The 18,589-nt window shown below is 50.9% G+C and overlaps 1 protein-coding gene across 2 annotated transcripts in view; it reads right to left on the bottom strand.

The window, feature by feature from the left end:
* Positions 1–13,327, bottom strand: part of NUAK1 (NUAK family kinase 1) — a 69,167-nt gene extending 55,840 nt beyond the window's left edge. Inside the window, exon 1 of one of the 2 annotated variants that reach the window (XM_019918519.3) lies at positions 12,247–13,327. In XM_019918519.3, the coding sequence (XP_019774078.1) occupies positions 12,247–12,501 (255 nt within the window). In that variant the 5' untranslated portion in view covers positions 12,502–13,327. The remainder of the gene's footprint in view (positions 1–12,246) is intronic. The other variant, XM_019918518.3, reaches the window with a different exon arrangement.
* Positions 13,328–18,589: the final 5,262 nt, after the last annotated feature.

Here is an 18,589-nt window from a genome sequence, read left to right as displayed (position 1 = left end):
CTGCATTGTCGGATGGTCGCCACCAGCCCCATAGGGTTATCCAGCACTTAACATGTGGCTAGTATGCCCAAGGAGCTTAAGTTTTTAATTTTATTTCACTGTAATTAATGTTAACTTTAATAGGCACGTGTGTCCACATGAGACAGCACAGGTCTAGGGGCGGAAAGAGATTAGTAGACTGGAAATTATAACACAAAGCACTCAGTGCTATGAGGGTGAGGGAGGCGGGCAGAAGCACCACGTGTTATCAAATGCCTCTCACCCAATTACCAGATGACCTAACGTTCTCTGGCTCTCAGGATTGAAAGAACAAGGTGAGGTACAAGGCATTGTACTTGGGCTGGAATTTTTATAGGCCATGATCAGTTGGAAGTGGTATGCAGCCCGGCCAAGCCCCAGAGACTGTGGTTCAAGAACACACCACCATCCACAAAGCCTGCCCACAGCTGCCAGAGAGATCTCTCTCTTCCCCATCATTCCGCTGATGGTCATTTTGTCCTTGGCTACAACGTCCCACTGGGCCCTGCATGGATTTTACGAGATTTATTCGCTTCAAGCATAAGTACGGATACAAGCCTCCTAAATTCCACCGGAAAATTGGTGGCTAATCCAAACATTTCATAAAATTAGAACTCATTGTGGGGCTGAAAGGAATTCAGACTGTGCCGCCACCAGAGAAATGCAAAATATTTGTTATAATTTTTTCCTTTGTGAGCTGTTTCAAGCAGCAAGTGCTTTTTCAGCTTGAAGTTAAAGGAGGCGCTGGGGCGGTGGGGGGAAGGAATGGGAGAGTTTTTGTTTTTGTTTTGTTTTCTCTGTGGTTTGCAAAAAGTATCACCAGATGATGAAAAATCGAGGAATCCTGCTGACTCCCTAATCCCTCGGCCAGCAGAGATAATAAACTTTCCCCATCTCGGCTGCACCTTGCCTTTATAAAGATGGTGTTTTTCTTGGAAAATGGTACATCTGCTCCTTAATTTTCTTCTTAGGCTTTAGCCCCAGAATCTTTCCTATGCTGAGATTTCATCAGCAAGAGAGAGACGGCCATCATTCATTCAGGCATGCGTGCAGGCACGTCACCAATACTGATTTGCCAGGCACCATGCTAGGCACTTGAGATAACACCAGTAAACAAAACTGGTGAAAATCCCTGCCCTGGAAGAGCCTGCCTTCCAGGGAAGGAGGACAAACAAGGGAGGAGTTGGTGACTGCCACTTGCAATTTGGAGACAAGACCTGAAGACTCACCAAATGCAGAAATTGGATGGGGCTGGAAAGTAAGCTCCAAATCAGTCCCAGAACTCTCATCTCACAGAGAAATTAGCTGAAGCCGTAGAAGAGGCGTAATTCGCCCCAGGTCACACAGCTCAAGTTGTGGCAATGGTGGGACTGGCCCCCAAGCCTCCTGACAACATCCCCAGACTCCTAACACTCCACAGCCATTCCACAAACATGAGGTGCCTTCTTCCTGTGCACCAGGCACAGAACCAGGCACAGGGAGGACATAACTGAGTAAGACACAGAATAACTGGCTTCATGGAACCAAGTTCCTCCAGCTGCTATTTTCACAAGCCTGGACACAACTTCTCGGAGCAGTAAGTCTGGGTTCAGTGGGAGTCCACCCCACAGCGTGTGGGTGAAGGACCAAAGCAGGAAGCTGCACAAGCCTCCAAGGATCCGCGCCCATGAGAGGCCATGGAGCCCAACGATTACAACCTTGACCCTGAAGTCAGACAGCCCAGCCCTAGGTCCCAGCTCTGTGACTTTGGGCAAGGCTTGTGGCCTCTCTAAGCCTCTCCTTCCTGGTCTGCAAAATGAATGTACTAATAATACAGGCTCAAAGGAGAGGTAGCATGTAAAGTAGTTAGAACGGTGCCTGGCTCACACGCGCCACTCAATAAATGTTTCCTGCTATTACAACCGTTAGGGAAAGGATCCTCCTTCCGCTCTGGACCTTCCTACACATTCAAGAAGGTGGATACGACTCAGTGGAGATTTCCACTTCATTCCTCCCCTCTCCAGGACTTCTGCCACGAGCTGCCTGCACACCCACTCACACACTGGTTCCTTCCCCGAGCATTCCATTTGATTCTGCCTGGGAAACAGATATCAATTAACCACAAGGAAGATGCAAAGCGGGGTTCTCCCTGGAGCAGGTGCATCACTGCCCTGCCTTTCCACCCAAATACATTCACGTGCTGGGCTCTGAGCTCACCAGACCAACCCGAGTATCAGCCTCTTCCCTCCCACGGCTTCTGCTAGTTGGAGAAATAATTCACTTTCTAATCTACCAAGAGCTAGACAAGGTAGTAGCGTTACATCAAGGACCACTGAGAGCTTCTCAAAGTTTGCTGTCTTCTCTTCTGATACTGAGAAAATCATGGTTGCATAATGAATGTACTTGATGTAAAGGGATGAAATTCTAAGAGACCAAAGCACACACAAAAGAAATACAATAGGGAATCAGTGTCCTTAAATGGACCAGCAAGGAGGGGTAAGCGTTGACCACAAAGGCTGGGGATCTAGAAATGACAAGGGGCAGCTGCACGTTCTAGAACCAAGAGGTGGTTGAGCTCCTTTGGGGCAGAGGCTGTTCCCTGTTGCCATTGCCCAGCCCCACCCCACCACCTCCCTGGTGCCCACACAGGGCCTGGCACAGCGGTGGAGCTCAGCAAATATTTGAATAAATGTGTTTAAACGTGCAACCTGGGAGAGGCAGAAGGAAAAATGACAGCTATTTCTACTCCTCCTTGGAAGCCGTCTAGGGTCGTCGCCGAGAGCTCAGACAGATGTGAATTTCATTCCTGCCATCATCCCCCGGTCACAAATAGTGTGTCCCTGGGCCTCAGTTCCCTCTGCAGTAAAATGGGGGTTGTGAGAGCATCTCTCTCACTGGGACGGGGGGTGTCTAAGAACGACCGGGAATTCAGTGAGATGGTGCAGGCAACACACTCACCCCAAGGCCTGGTGAATATAAAGCGCTCCACAGAGGTGAGCTTGATGGACTGATTTCATCTTTAAGGATGAAAGACTAGTAAACATACCGGTCAATTCTTCCTTTTAAGTGAGGATGCCAAAAACATGCCTTCCACTGGGGAGAGGGCCCCTCCTTAGTCTTCTCCTCCTGCCTGGAGTCTTGCCTCCACCCGCCTGTCCCCAGGTAGAAGGAGCTCCCTGGATGCTGAACGCCCCCCTACACACACCCCGTCGATGCTAAAAGCACTGGGAGACCCAAATGCACAATGGAGAGCAGAGGCAGCCACAGGCCTCCAGCCTCACTGGGACCAAAAGCAAAGTCCCCTAAACGCGAAGTCGCTAAGGAATGAGTGAAGATCCCTCCGAGCAGCCCAGCAGGATATGAGTTTGCCTTCCTCTGCATCCCAAATGATAACGGCTAATTTTTATCGAGAACTGGCTACATGTCAGGCACAGTTCTCGGCACTGTCCCTGACAACCCAGGAGGCAGGTTCTATTATCATCCCACTTCATAGATGAGAAAACTGATGAGGTTCTTTGAAAATGAGAACAGTCTAACTCACATAGAGCCTAGGCCAGAACTCACTTCACAGACATGCTTAAAAAGCAATGTCTGCCTTGAGCTGAATGGGAATGCAGACTCTCCTTACACTTGACAAAGCCTGCACCTAACAATTTGAAAAAGGTTTTGGGAGCTGAAGATACTTCCCCTTCCCGCAGCAAGACCTCCTGCCAAAAACCAGGCAGTAGGAAATGAAGTCTACGTTTCACCAGTTGCATTCAGCGAATCCCAGGATTCTCTTCCTATGCGCTGGCAGGGACCTTGGAGAGCATTTTGTCTTGGCCCCTAGATTTACAGGTGAAGAAAGGGGCTTCAACACCTGGGCACCTACTCTGTGATGCCCTGTGTCCAGGCTGCCCAAGGTACAAAGACAGCTGAGACCCCATCCTGCCTTTCCCAAGAGGGCTCCTTCCAAGGATAACATTCTCTGTGGGCCACACACTTTTCTAAGAACTTGACGTACAACTCATTTATCCTCACAACCACTCCCATGTCACAGATGAAGAAACCGAGTCAAGCTGACCATCTCAAATTTACACAGGAGGTTGGAGCAGGGTCTCAAACCCAGGCGCTCAGAACCAGCCCACACTCCCTTTGGATTCCTGGATTGGATCGTCCACTTCCCTTCCACCTTCCTGTGAGTGTCATTGGCAGCTGGGGTGAATCATACATGAGCTGAGCCCAACTCACAATGAAATGACAACAGCCAGCAAGGATTCCTTCCAACCTGCACCCATCAGCCGCTTGTGTGGCTTTCGAGCCACGTGAGCTACAAGGAGCATGACACCAGCGAGAGGGAATTGGGGACTTAAGGAAACACTGACAACGCAGCAGCTCCCTTTTTTTAAGCTCCCTTTGGCCACAGAGTTGCAAGTTGCGCCCTGAGCCATCTGGACACCGCCCTTCCCCTCCCCTTCCAGGGAAGGAGGGAACCTACCACAGCAGCCTCTTAGCACCCTCCCACTGGAAATATCCAGCTGCCTCTCAATACCTCTAATGAAAGTAAGCGAAGTGGCATTCTTTTCTCGAGTTTAAAAGGCGAATCACGATGGTGTTTTTTCCAGACATACATTAAACTCCGCACTCCAGCCGGTTTACAATTCCTTAAGTACTTGATTTACAGCCCAGGGAGAAAATGTTTTGAAAATCTTGCAAATGCATTTCGTGTCTCCAGCTTGCCTGCTCTGCAGAGCTGATCACCGGGGATTCTCAGATGGGGGGCGGGCGACTCCCGGAAGTGTGGAAGTGACCCAAGGAGGCCACAGAGCTCCAAAGAACCACGGGGAGCAGCCGCCAGGGGTGGGAACCGGCTTCCCTCCTCCTCCCTCCAGCCGTTCAGAGCCGCAATGGAGACGCACCTGGCCGCGTGGGCCCTCCACCGCGGTCCACCTGGTGGTAAGGAGAGGGGTGACCCAGAGCAGGGTCACCCAAGGGCCCTTCCCCACCTTCTCAGGACTGCTGGTGCACTCTCGATGCAGCTATTCATTCGTGCATTCATTCATCCATTCATTCATTCTTACTGAACACCTACTGTATGCCTGGCACCCGGCTACAGGCCAGGATGCCGTGGTCAGACAGTGACCCTGCTTCCCTTCTAATGGGGGAGGAAGGGGAAGCTGTATACAGACAAAGCATCAAACCCACAAGCTCTGAAGGAAACCGACACAGGGCCAAGACAGGAGGACAGGGGAGTGAGAGTTTGGACAGCCAGTCAGGACCTGAAGGGTGTGGCAGATTCAGAGTTTAAGTCCTCAGCAACCCATGGGAGGGTTTAAAGCAGGGACAGCCACGACCTGGTATAAGAAGGCCACCAGGTGCTCGACGCTAGTACTTCTCAACACAGTAGTAATACCAGCTCTGGTTTTCAAGATACTATGCACAGGATCTGCGTTGCAAGCTTCCAAATCCTACTTCTCATGGCAATCGCACTTGGTCGGATATTGGTCGCCGCATTTTTAAGACGAGAAAACAAAAGCTCAGAGGAAACGTGCGGCTTGCCCAGGATCCTCCAGCCGCCGAGCCGCAGGGAGGCAAAGGAACCCAAGTCTGCCTGATTGTACAGCCATGACTTCTTTCTCCTCATTTATATACTCCCCTGCATCATTCTCAGACTCTTCCAGATGCGCTCATGACACGCCCCAACTAAGTTCTCGGGACCTCGATGGCAGGTCATATGCTGCTCTGAAACTTCCCACTGTCCTGGGCACTTTAGGAAGCCCTCATGAAATACACCCGGTTTCCTGCCAGATTGAAAGGAAAAGGGGTACCACCCCCAGCGGAGGATGTGTGTTCATCACGGGGAATCTTCAGCCCAGCCCCGGGTTAACATGCAGTTAACAGCTTACCGGAGAGCCTCGCCGTGAAGTCAACATCTGGCTGCTTCTGGACCATTTCCAGAGAATTTTATCAATACAGCCAGACTCCACTCACGGTGGGTCATCTGGCCCAGCCCCTCCTGTGCCGGGGCCTGGGATCTTCTCATTCCTGCGCTGTACAGTGGCGTCTGGGCCAGCGGAATGATAAATGCATTCTGCTTTAAAGCAGATACTTCACAAATCATAACTTACAGATGCTCCAGGACTTTCATGTGGGAAAGACAAATGAGACTTAGGCTGTCTGACTCCAGAGCCACTGAGGACAGGAAGCCACAGCCAGGAAGGCTCTCTCCCCCCTAACAAGCTCATGAGCAAATGTAACAGAAAGAGAATTCGTGCAGGGAAGGGTCTGCCTGGCTTTGCAGACTATGCTACGTAACCCGCCATTCATTTCCAGCCATTGTCTTTCCTTGCCCACAAATCGGAAAGCTCCTTGAGGTCGGGGGTGGTGACCTCCAGCCTCCACACCTCCTAAAACAGTCCCTCGCTCACTGTACTCACTCTATTCCCTTCTGTGCCATCCTACAAGCCTTTGCGCGGGACCTACTATGTGCCTGGCACACTGCTAGGCACAGACAGTAGGTCCAAGACGGTTAGAAGGGGCTTCCCAGCAGCCAAGACACCTCAACTCAATCCTTATCTCCTGCGGCTTCCCAGGAGGAAGTGAGATCAGACGTCCTGGAGTGGGGTGGGTGCATTTCTGTCTGCAGGCCGGGAAGTGAACCAGCTGACCGCCCGAGGCCCCCTAGGGATTCCAGAACCTGAGGATGCTGAAGGCGCAAAGAACAAAGTGTGTGCCCAGGAGGAGAGCTCTCTGACCTGCTTCATTAAAACAGACCCGTGGCCCAACAAGCAGAGGCCTCTCTCCCCCAGCACCGTGCTGAGCCTTATCTTCTCACAGCTCAACTCCTGCGAAAACCTCCAGGCTGGCTCCCTACTCCAAGCCGGCACACCAGACCCATGGGCTCGGAGCCCCCGCTGCGATCAGCGCCCAGCTCAGCCCACCTAGAGGAAGGGAGCTGGCCAAGGTCTCTGCATTCACGCTGCCTGGGTCCAGACCCTGGCTCTGCTGCTGCGTGTGACCCTGGCAATTAGCGAACCCCTCTGTCTCTTCATCTGGGAAATGAAACGATTGCAGGATTGTCACGAGAATTAAATTAGTTAAATGGACCTGGCACATTAGAAGCACTCAAGAAGAATTAGCCGCTATTATTATCATTATTATTATTAAACGGTATTATTATTCCCCCCATCCCATATCACCAACCTTGCCTCCCACTATGTCCCAGCATACACCCTGCATTCCAAGACATCTGGCCTGCTCACCCTGGAATCTGCCCTCTGCCCGAAAGCTTCCATATTTCAGTCTTCGGAAACCCAAATCAAGGGTCATCTTCAACAGCCCCTGCCCTCCTTAATCCTACAGTACGCCCTCTCTCTATACCCTTCCTGAACAAGAAGAAACCCCCCCCCCAGGAGAAAAACCTCCCCATGGCTAATCTTCCGGCACATGAGTGAAACACCGCACCCAAATCCAGAGGTCACCTGCTGTGCATCAAAAAGAAGGTTTTCCACTTCAACAGCAGCAATGGGTCTCAACATAGATAAACCTGTCTGACACTGCCTAGCTATTTGATCCTGGGCAAGTTACTTAACCTCCCCAAGCACTGTTTTCCCCACTGGTTAAATGGGTCTAACAAGAGTGCGCACCTCTTAGGATCGTGGTGACGATCAGAAAATGTCCGTAAAGCACTTAGCACAGCGTGACACACCACAAACTCTCAAAAGTATCCGCTGGTTGTAATAACAGCGGCAGCAGCAGCAATACAGGAGGGGGTGTTCCTGTCTAGCACGGAACTCAATTTAATGAACTGATCTTCGATGAGCTACATTCCCACTTGAACATCTCCAGAAGTAATCAATTCCTGTATAGAAGAGGTACCCATGGCCTAGCAACTGCTCACTCTGTCTCTTCCACCAGACTGTAAGTTCCTCGGGACTTATCCATGTGTATGTCCCAGAATTTAACATGGTGAGAAGCATATGGCAGATGGTAATAAATCTTTGTTGAACTGAGCAGAATTAGCTCAATAGTTGTAAGTACATTTCATCTTTGCTACTAGATTATAAGCTCTTTAAGAGTGAGGCTCGTGTCTTGCTCCAGTAAAGATTTATTAAATGAGTGATGGAAAAATACCAAACTAAGAATCAGGTTTCTTAGACCCAGCCCAGTCACTCACCAGCTGTGCAACCTCAGAAAAGTCACTTAACAATTCTGTACCTTATTTTTCCCGCCTCAAGGATGAGAAGTTTGGACCACGTGTCTGCCGAAGTCCCTTCCCCCCTGAAACTGGGTTTGGGCCTTAGCTGCGACAGGGCACCTCAGCCACCATGCGTATGGCAGCCACGCGCAGGCCAGCTTACTAATTTGCAACCCCGATCTGCAATTTTCCAGCACCAGGCTATCAATAACTTTGGGCCAGTGCTTAAAACACCCGTTTTTAGTCAAATCATCCCTTTGCTGGGCAAGGATGCCCCATCACCCACGCACCATGGGAAACTGGGGGCACGATTTGCCCGCCAGCCCTGCCACTCCCATGCCAGACCCCTCCCGGAGACCTGCTTCCTGCTCACACCACGTCACGTACTGCTCACAGGAGCTAACCTGGTGCAGAGGGAGAGTTGAACTTAGCCCTTGACGGTGAGGTGATCGCATAACACCTCTCCCCAAAACGTTGTTTGTTTTTGCCCTTGAATTTTTTGGCAATGCTCTGTGCAGCCTGAGGGTCCAGGGAGTTTGGCTCAAAGAAAATGCCATGTTATAACATTGGGGCTCACTACACAGCCCTGCCTGAAACTGTATCAAAACAAAAGTTGTGCAATAAACAAAGCCCAAATTCAAGGCCTTAGAAATGTGTTCAGATCCTACCAGAATCTGGCTGACTGTCGTGGCTTCCTACGGGTGCACTTCCCTAATTAACCTGAAAAGTTGATGATTTCTCCTTCCTCTCTCTGAGTGAGTTAACTGTCCAATGCATCATGCCTCTCTGATGGTCTTAAAATCTAAATGAAAGTCCAAGCGATATGAGAAAAAACATCTTTTAAAAGAGGAAAGTAAATTTGCTAATTTCCCTTTTTGAGGTTTTCTATAGGTTATTTTATTCAATTCTCACAACTAGTCCATGAAGTTGGTACTATATTAGCCCATTTCACAGATGAGGAAGTGGAGGTTTCTGAAAGTTACATAGCTTGCCCAAAGTCACAAGGCTAGTCAGGGATCAGTCAGGACTTGAACGTAAGCCAGGACTCTTAGCCCTTCTGCAAGAGTGCCTCCTTTGTGGGGCTTGTTAATCTCTGGAAGAAGCCACTTTGAGTCCTTTCTCGTGGACATGCTCAGGCAGCAGCAGCAAGACTACATTTGGGATGAAGAGGGGAAGATGCCTGGACCACGCAGAGGGCTGGACTAGCCAACTCCAAGTTCCAGACTCTGCAACTCTCTACGGAACTGCCTTTCACGGAGCGCTGATGCTGCATGGTATTTTGCTTGATTCAGAAGGCCCTTGCAGACGTGCAATTCTTATTCTTAAACACTTCTCTGTCTCGGGGGGCTGATTTCACAGCATCTCATGGAGCCTGACACCCAGCACCCGATTTCCGCCACTCGCATTGGCAAAGGAGCTGACAGTCACAGCTCCTCTCGGGAAGTGCTCTGAAGGGCGTGGGGACAAACGAAAATAAAACATCACTTCACAATTCTACCCAAAGACCTAAAAGGTAGAATTGAGACAGCGTGCTCTGAATTCTCCTAAACTGCACCCCAAAAGCGAATTGCGGATGTTTAGTGCATCCTCAGAACCAGAAGAAAACTCCAAGTTCACACTTCAGATGAAAATTCCTTGCTGCTCTTGACAGCTTCTGAGTCACCAAGCACTGTACAGGCAAGAACAACTTGCTGACCAATTTTTTTGATGTTTGTTTTATTTTCTGTCCAGTCAGGCACAGGGAATTTTCCACCTGACAATTCTTGTTTCTCACTTAAGTTCTGACACCATCTGTGAGCAGTGTGCTCAGCAGGGGAAGGACTTGAGGCCAAGGAAGGCTTCCCTTCACCCAACCTCGGTTTTCCCATCTGCTTAATGCAGGGTTTTCACCAGATGATTTTGCTAACATCCTAAGTTTATCTATCAAGTAGAAAGCAGTCTGGGGATTGCCAGTTTCTGGATGTGGATATGCTACCAGATTCAAAATCTTTGCATAATTTTTGAGTAAAACATGAGATGGAGCTGAAATGAATAGCACAATGGGAAACTGAACTAGGACTGGACAATACCAGAGCAGGACTCAAATCTTGCGGCTGTGAAATGAGCCTCTTCCGTTCTCAGGGCGCCCCCTAGTGGCCACTCGGCTAAATCCCGACGGAATGCTCAGAGTTTCTGCAAATAAAGGGAAAGACACCCACCAAAAGAGAAAGGCAGGCTCCCGTCTACTGATGCAATCCCTTTCACTCTACCCTAGTCCGTGGATCAGACAGCAAGACAAATACCTGAGGCCCCAGTGAAGCTCGGAAAGATGTCTGCCATAAGACAAGCTTTCACTCTTGCAGTTAGTGGCAGCTCCCCAGGCTTCTGGTATCTGTGTCCCCTCACAAATCCCAGACACACCCTTACCACTCAACCCCTCACAAGCTCACATCCTCAACCTGCAGCTCCAACTGCGTCTGGTTTTCATTACTCCGCTTTCCAACTTCCCAGCGCGATTCTTCAACAGCTATTAAGACAACATGAGCAAGGAGCTAGGCTTAGTTTTTGCTTATTCAACATCCAGCCTGGGGAATATCACCTCAGACGAAAAGCATGAATGAAGTGCACGTTTCTCAGCCTCCTCTTCCACAGACCTGCAAGTGTGCTCCTCAAAGGTCATCTTTACAAACATCTCCTCTTGAAATTTTTCAACCTACAAAAATGGCACCTGCCCTCTCAATGACTTGCTTGCTATGGAATTTGTTGATAGGCGACAGCTTAAAAATACAAGGTACAATCTCTCAAATTTCCAATTAACCTATAACAGACTTATTTTAGGCTATAGGATAAAGCCGTATCAACCCAAAGAGTGAAGCCTAGAATGAGGGAGTTACCCAGGTAACCAAATATTTGAGAATTGGGGGGCTGAACTTTCTGCCTGATGCCCCATTTTGTCCACAGAACTGTCCCTGCAAAGATGCAAAAGAAAAATACTGACATGAACCTACCACTTCATCCAACAGTCCATTTTGCTTTTTCCCTATGGTCATTTGTTAAGTTTATAATCAACCTGGGACGTGAAACAGCCCCCAAAAGTGTACACAAGGAGTGCCATAATTAGTTCCTGACTTTGGCCCCAAATCGATTAAAATCCATCTGATATGCTGCAAATCAAAGAACCATGTTAATTTCCTGCCACACACCACACAAAATCTTTCTGCAACAGTCAGTCACTTTGAACCCAAACCTCCAGCCACAAGCAGTGTGGATTTCAAGGGCCCCTTCTGCAGAAAGGAAAATGACAACACACCGAGGTTGGGACAATGCAGAGACCCCAAGGCACTCGAGGCGCTACTTGGGGCTGTGTAAATGGTCTTGGGACCCTGGCAGGGTTTCAGCTGTCACAAAGAGTGGGGGTGGCTGGGGCAGACCCCTTAAGCAATGTAGTAGCCCTGCAGCCAGGGCCTGAAATGCAATTGAGTCTGCAACTCAACGTCCGTGTGGCTGTCCATGCCCTAGGCATTTCAGTCCTCCCAGAAGCCAGCAACAAACTGTCACAACCCTCAGGCATGCAGCAGCCTTTACTTTTGTCCCCTAACCTTCTCTCTTAAAAACAGGCAGGAGTGCGTCCTCCCTTGCAGTGACAGCAGCATCGCGGTAACGGGGAGTGGGAGGATGCAGGGGAGGGGGGTCTCATTCATCTACAGGACATGGGGCTTGGGAGACCAGCTCCGAGCTGAGTTTGTGGTTCTGTCTGGAGTTAAAGCAATAAGGCATTCCAGGGAATGAATGCGTGCCCGCGAGGGAGACCCCAACGGTCCCGACGTTGCAAAGTGTTTGCAAATCATAAACACTACTTTGCTGATGGGATCAAAACCCCCAAAATATGCGCAGACAGGATGTAACAAGTGTTTCGGGAGAAAGACACGCCTGAGCCACGGGGAGCTGGGGGGAGAGTGAGGAATCTGTCTGGGGGTTCCCGGGAAGCCCCCTCTCGGACAAGAGACCCTCCTCTGCGCCCCAGACCCCGCCGCGCGCGCGCTGGGTCCCCAGCCGCGTCTAGCCCGAGCCCCCCGGGTTTCCCCCCAACTCACCACTCGGCCCGAAAACCTCTCGGTGGCCCTCTTGACTTTGCCGTAGGTGCCTTTGCCCAGAGTCTCCTGCAGCTCGTAGCGGTGTTTCAAGTTGTGCTTGTGGTGATGCCGCTTCACCCCGTGCGGCTTCCTGGGCTCCGGGGCCGCCGCCGCGGGGGCTGCTGTCGCCCCCGCCCCCGCCTCCGGGGGAGAGCCCGGAGCCCCCGGCCCCAAGTCCGGGCAGTCCCCGGCCGCGGGCGCAGCGGCCCCCTCCATGTCCGAACGCGGGGCGAGCCGGGCCGGAGAGGGCAGGACAGGGCACGGCGCTCGCGGTGTCTGGGTCCCCGCCGAGGGAAACCTGGGCGCGCTCAAGGTCGCCCCTGCAGCATTGGGTAGGCGGCCGGCTCCCGCCCGGGCTGCAGCTGGGTCACTGGCGGCGGCGGGGACCGCACATCTGGCGCCCCCGGCGCGCACGATCCGCGCACCGCCCACCAGCCGCGGCGAGCTGCGGCGCGTCGGGCGAGGTGGCGGCGGTGGCGGGGGAGGCGGTGGTGTTCGCAGGAGGGAGGGGAGAGGGGTGGCTCCGAGCGCAGGAGGGGGAGTGTTATGTGGGGCGCCGCGCCCCCGGACCCCTCCCCGGGAGGACGCGCAGACGGGGCGGGGGCGGAGGCGGCGAGCGCGGGCCGGCCCCGGGGGAGGGGGCGAGGGGCGAGGGGCGGGGCGGCCGGGGCTTCCCCCACCTCCCGGGACCCGGGGCCACCCCGAGCTGGGAGGGGAACGGGTGCGTGTCGCGACTCGCCCTTTGTGCTGCGCCGCCTAGGCCGCGGCGGCGGCGGCCGGCGGGCTTTGTCCTCGCTCGGCCGGGACGGAGACGGGGGATTCCCAGCCCGGGCGACCCCTCCCCGGGCGCGCCCGCCGCAACTACCGCGGGCCCTCCGCCGCCGCCGCCGCCGCCACCGCCACAGCCTCCTCCGACTCCTGCTCCGGCCGCTCGGCCTCCCTTCCTGCCCGCGCCCTGGCGGCGGCGGCGGCGGCGGCGGCTCGCCGAGCCCCGGGGCCGGGCAGGCGAGAGCGCTCGGAGCCGAGGGCCGCCGGGACCCTCTCGCGATCCGGCCGGGGGCGCCGCGGGCTCGGGCGCCCCTTCATTTTCTTTTGGGTGTCGCCGCGGCCGCCAGGCCGGAGACTGGGGAGAGGCTGGGGGAGGGGAGCAGCGCGGGTGTTGGGTTACAGGCGGTGAGTCACGGCCACCCCGGCCCAGCCGCGGTGCGCACCCCCTCCGCCCCACCGGGGCTGGCACCCCCGCCTCGCAGACCCCCGCCGCGGCAGCGGAAGGGCTGCTCGCCCCGGGCAGCTGCGCGACCCCGAAAACCCCAAGAGGGGCGCGCTGAGCCCGGCGCCGCGCCCTCCCCGAAGCAAGGCGGAGTCGGGGAGGGAGGGAGGCTAGGAGGCTGAATCTGGGGCCCGCCGCCGCACTGCCGACCTCCGGCAGGGCGACGGCTGACAGAGGAGGAGAGCTGGGTGCCCACCCTGCCCGCCAAGGCTGCCTTTGGAGGTGGGCAAACCAGGGGCCTCGAATGGAGCAGGGTTGGGGCCTGCTGAAGCCAGAGGTGACTTGCAGGCCTCTCGGCCCCTTGGGCCGTTAGAGTTTTCCTTTAACTGAAATGGCCAGATCCTGGACATGGTACCAGGCACTCTACCCGCCCCCCCAAGCGAGGGTCAGGCAGGAAGGACCTACGTCTGCAGCCAGGCTGCCCCGTTCTTCTAAGAAGGAGCGAGGAAAAATAAAGAAGGCAAAGGGAAAAGAAGCCTTAGGAATTTTTTTTATAAATGGTTCAGTATACCAGACTAGGATGGGAAGAGTGAGGTATGAAGGATGTCTGGTGCGTTCTGCAGATGGCTTGGTGGTTCTTACTTTTTCACCAGTGAGCTGGGCTCGCCCTTCCTCTGCAGCTCTCAGGTTCATCCCTTCTGCATTCCTGCTGTCTTCACTCCTGTCTGTCCCTTATCACCTTACCGAGGACTCCAGCAACAGCATGTCCTCCCCGCAAACCCCCTCCCTGCTGCCAGAGTCATGGCCTATAACACTGCAGTCATCATATCCTCTCTGTGCCACACTCCTGTGCTTGGTATTCTTCTCTGTCCAAACTTCTCTTCTACTGATGCTTGACATAAACCCCGCTGTCCCTTCTTGCCTTCCCCAGGAGCACACTGGTTATCGCTTAATACAAACACAAAGGTCATGTTTATTCAATTCCTATTCGGTCCTCCACGCTTGCAGGGCCTCTCTGCCCCCATCCTGCAACTATTCTGCTTTTATACAAAGTCTGTAGATTAAAAAGTCAGAGTGAGTAACATGCAGGTTGAGCCTGGCTTCCCAGTGGATAGGCTGTGTGACCTTGGTCAAATGACTCAACCTCTCAGAGCTTCAGTTTCTTCTTGTTAAAGTATAGATTAGTGGGTCTGTTTTACAGATAAACAGATCGTGTCTGTAGCGGTAATTAAAACGGTTAACCAGATATTTTCTGGGTCTTTCCCTTCCCAGGGACATGGTAAGAATCTACTACCCCATCCTCTTGAAATTAGATTTGGCCGTATGACTTGCATGGGCCAATGGAATGAGAGCAGTGATGTGCGAAGCTTTTAAGGATCAATGGGCAAATGCCCATGTCTGGACAATCCTGCAAGTTCAGTCTTGGCAATCTTATCGTGACAACCATGAAGTACAGAGAGCCTCCGTCATCCAGCCTGGGCCTCTGTAATGATGGCAGAGCTGTCCCAGTTAACCTGCGTTGGAAAAGTAGTGTGAGCAAATATTAAACACATGTTAAACCAGGGAGATATAGGGGTTCTTTATTATAGCAGCGTAACGTTGCTTATTCTGGCTGATAGAGATGCTCCCAAGTGCCTGGGACTTAATCAGTATTTGTTGCATGAATAACACCTACCATGTACGGAACCTGTTTTATGACAGGAAACCCTGTTTTTGGTTGAGGAAACCATATCAGAAAGGTTAAGTAATTTGCCTGGGATTACACAGGCTGTAAATAGCAGTGCCGGGATTTAAACACTACCTGTCCAGTTCCAAAGTGTATGTTGTTCTTCCACATATGCTGTGCTACCTCTCCTTAAATGGGAAGAATGGAAACAGTACAATGCCTGGCACACAGTCATGCCCAAGCACAGAGAGTTCCTCTCCAGACTGAATTCCTATAGCATTTATAATTTGAACCACACTTCAGCACAATGTTCTCATGCATTGTGCTCAAGTGTTTTCACATAGATAAAGCATTTCCTCCAACAAGATCCCAGGCTCCTTGGTTAAGAACTTGAGTTCTGGAGTCAGACTGCCTGGGTTCAAATCCCTGTTCCACCACGCATAACTGAGCATCTTGGACAATTCTTTTCCTCCTCTGCCCCTCGGTTCTCTCATCTGCAAAATGTCAATGGTAATAACATAGGAGGTATTGGCAGGGGTAACAGTATGTCCCAGGGGGTTGGTGTGAGGATTAAGAGACATAATGTATACACTCAATAAGTCATGGCTATTAATATTATACTTATTTTTCGTCTTCTTAGGGCTCCTACTAGAATTCATGCAGTTACAAGCAGGTTGATCATACTGCCTGATTAGCCTCTGATTTCTGGCTTCATTCTGGATATGGGACAAATGTTGTCACATCAGCAGTTGGAAGCATGACATCCACACTGTCCTACAACATATATTTACATAAGGCTCCCTACTTGATTCTTTACTACACTTTCTATTTTCAAAGCAATTTAAAAGAAAGAGTGTTTGCTCTCTTGAGAAATCTTTGTTCAGAAAACATAGTAATACCAGTTACGGTTTATCTACTGTCTGCCACGACCTTTATATGTATTACCTCTAATCATCATAAAACCGCAAGATGGGTATTATGATCCCCACCTGGCTGTTATGATCCCCCACTTGGCTGTTAACGCTGAGTCTCAAAGAGGTTAAGTTACCTGTGATCGGGCTTTGCTCTGACCCCTGTTCCAAGCTGCCTGACATCCCAGCTCATATCAATGAATGCATATGCTTTGGTTGACACGAGTCTTCCATTTTTCTAGATGAGGTTTTGGAACGTTACCTAAGGTTGTGACATTTCTAACTTGTGTTGTCTGGTAGACGACCTACAATAAAAAGCAACCCAGGCAGACGCTTATTCTTCACAGTGGCGGATTTCTAGATGCCTGCCAAATATTCATGCTTCTTCCACAGCTGCTCCACTGGGGATATATTTCCCAGCCTCCTTTGCATCCCACTGTGGCCATATGACTGGTTATCTCTAGTGAGATGTAAGCAAAAGTGATATGCATTACTTCTAGACCAGGGTGTTGAAAAATGGGTATACCTTCCCCACTTTGCCTAGCTGGAAGCAGAGGACTCCAAGGCCCCAGAAGATGATGGAGTCAGCAAATAAAAGAAGCCTGTGTCCCTGCATCACCTTGAAAAATAAAGTCACTCTCTGACCAGGATATTAGACTGGTGCATGAGTGAGAAGTAAACTTCTTTTGTGTTAAGCCCCTGAAATTAGAGGGTTTCTTTGTTACAGCAGCTAGTACTACCCTAACTAATACATAGAGCTTATACTGTCTGTATTTACATATAAAAAGCAAAATGGGAGATTATAACAACCCTCTGAATAGCTGGAACCCAAAATGCCACTTTTATGTTCTCTGTCCACTTGCTTATTTAAGAAGAAAGCTTATTATTTGGAGCAGGAGTTTTTCCTTTCATTTTTCCCAGGTTACAAGTATCTGTGATCAAACAAGAGTAGTATTCACTAGTCATAAAACTAGTAAGAAACAAATTTAGTCATTCAACAATATTTCTTTTTTTCTCACTACATACCAGGCATCTGGGGCTGAGAATGCACTGTAACGAGACAGGCCTAGTCTCATCTTCCTGAAGTTTCTAGTCTGTGGGTAATAAACACAATTTACAACATTCAACTGACCTCCAGCCACCAAACTTCTTGGGAGAGCCCAGGCTATTTGAATGTGGAATATATACTTAAAATAAAAACTAAAATTTCCTCAAAAATCGAAACAGAAGCTGTGTTTCTCTCTAAGCTAAGTGGCTAGAGAAACAGTAAAAACGGTGGTTAAGAGCGTAGGCTCCAGAATCAGAACCAGCTGAGTTCAAATCCTGGCTCTACCACTTTCAAACTGTGTGATCTTGGGCAACTTCTTTGTTTCTCAGTTTCCCCATCTTTAAAATGGGACACTAATAATACCTAGCTCAAAGGGTTTCTGTTGAGGATTGATTGAGTTAATGCAAAAAAAAAAAGGCATTAAGAACAACACAAGATGACACGAGATAGCGTCCGATAAATGTTGGCTGTTATTATTTTTTGCCATTTTCCCACTGGTATTACATTATGTGTATGAAAGGATACAAGGGAAGACCTTTTCAGGGGGGCTGACAGATGACACCAGGAAACAGAATTTTCAATATAATCCATTGATATTACAAGGATTCAACTGAAATAACCCAGACTGAGATCCTACTTTCCATTCTCCTCATCTCTTTGGTGACTGAGGGGACAAAAGGGTCCTGTTGGGAAAAGCATCACTTTGGGTATCCACCGGAGTATGGGGACAACCAACGGGACAAGTGACAGGGCTCCTGGCCCCTACCGTACCCAGAGGTGGTACTCTGGGCAGGTACCTTCGCCTCTCTGTGGAATCCTGTCATCAGGCGAGATGCCCCTCGGGGCTGACAATTTGCGATCCCTTTTGGAGATTTCAGTTTTACATTCCCGGCACATTCCTTCTTTTCCTCCCTTCTTCATGCACGTGTGAAGAGAATGGGGCAAGTGGACGATTGGCAGCAGCTCCATTTGCTTTGTTTTCTCTGTCCTAAACTTTATACTGAAAAATAAGATACCGGCTTCCTGTGGGAATACAACAGCGGGGATTCGTTGGAAGGTTCTGTTATCGAGAAAAGAAACTGAAATGTGATAAATTCCCCATCAACAGGGAAAACGCTGGCAGGACTCCAGCAGGAGCAAACAATACCATACCACCCTGGAAAGAGTGGCTGCCAGAAAGTCAAGAGAGTACACGTGTCACATGCAGGGATGCACTGGGGTCATGTGGGAAGAACTCTAACTGGCTGCAGTGGAAGAGCCTTTGGGTTTCCTTGAGGTTACATGGGGCGTTCGGGGCAGGTTGGGGAGATACAAAGAATTCTCTATGTTTCGCTCCCTGCATGGGCCAGTGCACTCAGTCACGTGAGCTAAGTGCTTACCATGGGCTCACCGTGATTCTAGGTACTCGGGATACAGAAGTGAACAAAAACGAAGCCCCTGCCTTCGTTTGGTTTATAGATAGACGAATA

Source organism: Tursiops truncatus, chromosome 11 (genome assembly GCF_011762595.2).
Source record: "Tursiops truncatus isolate mTurTru1 chromosome 11, mTurTru1.mat.Y, whole genome shotgun sequence".
Lineage (NCBI taxonomy): Eukaryota > Metazoa > Chordata > Mammalia > Artiodactyla > Delphinidae > Tursiops > Tursiops truncatus.
The sequence above is the reverse complement of the archived record's forward strand: the minus strand, read 5'-3'. Positions and strand labels throughout refer to the sequence as shown.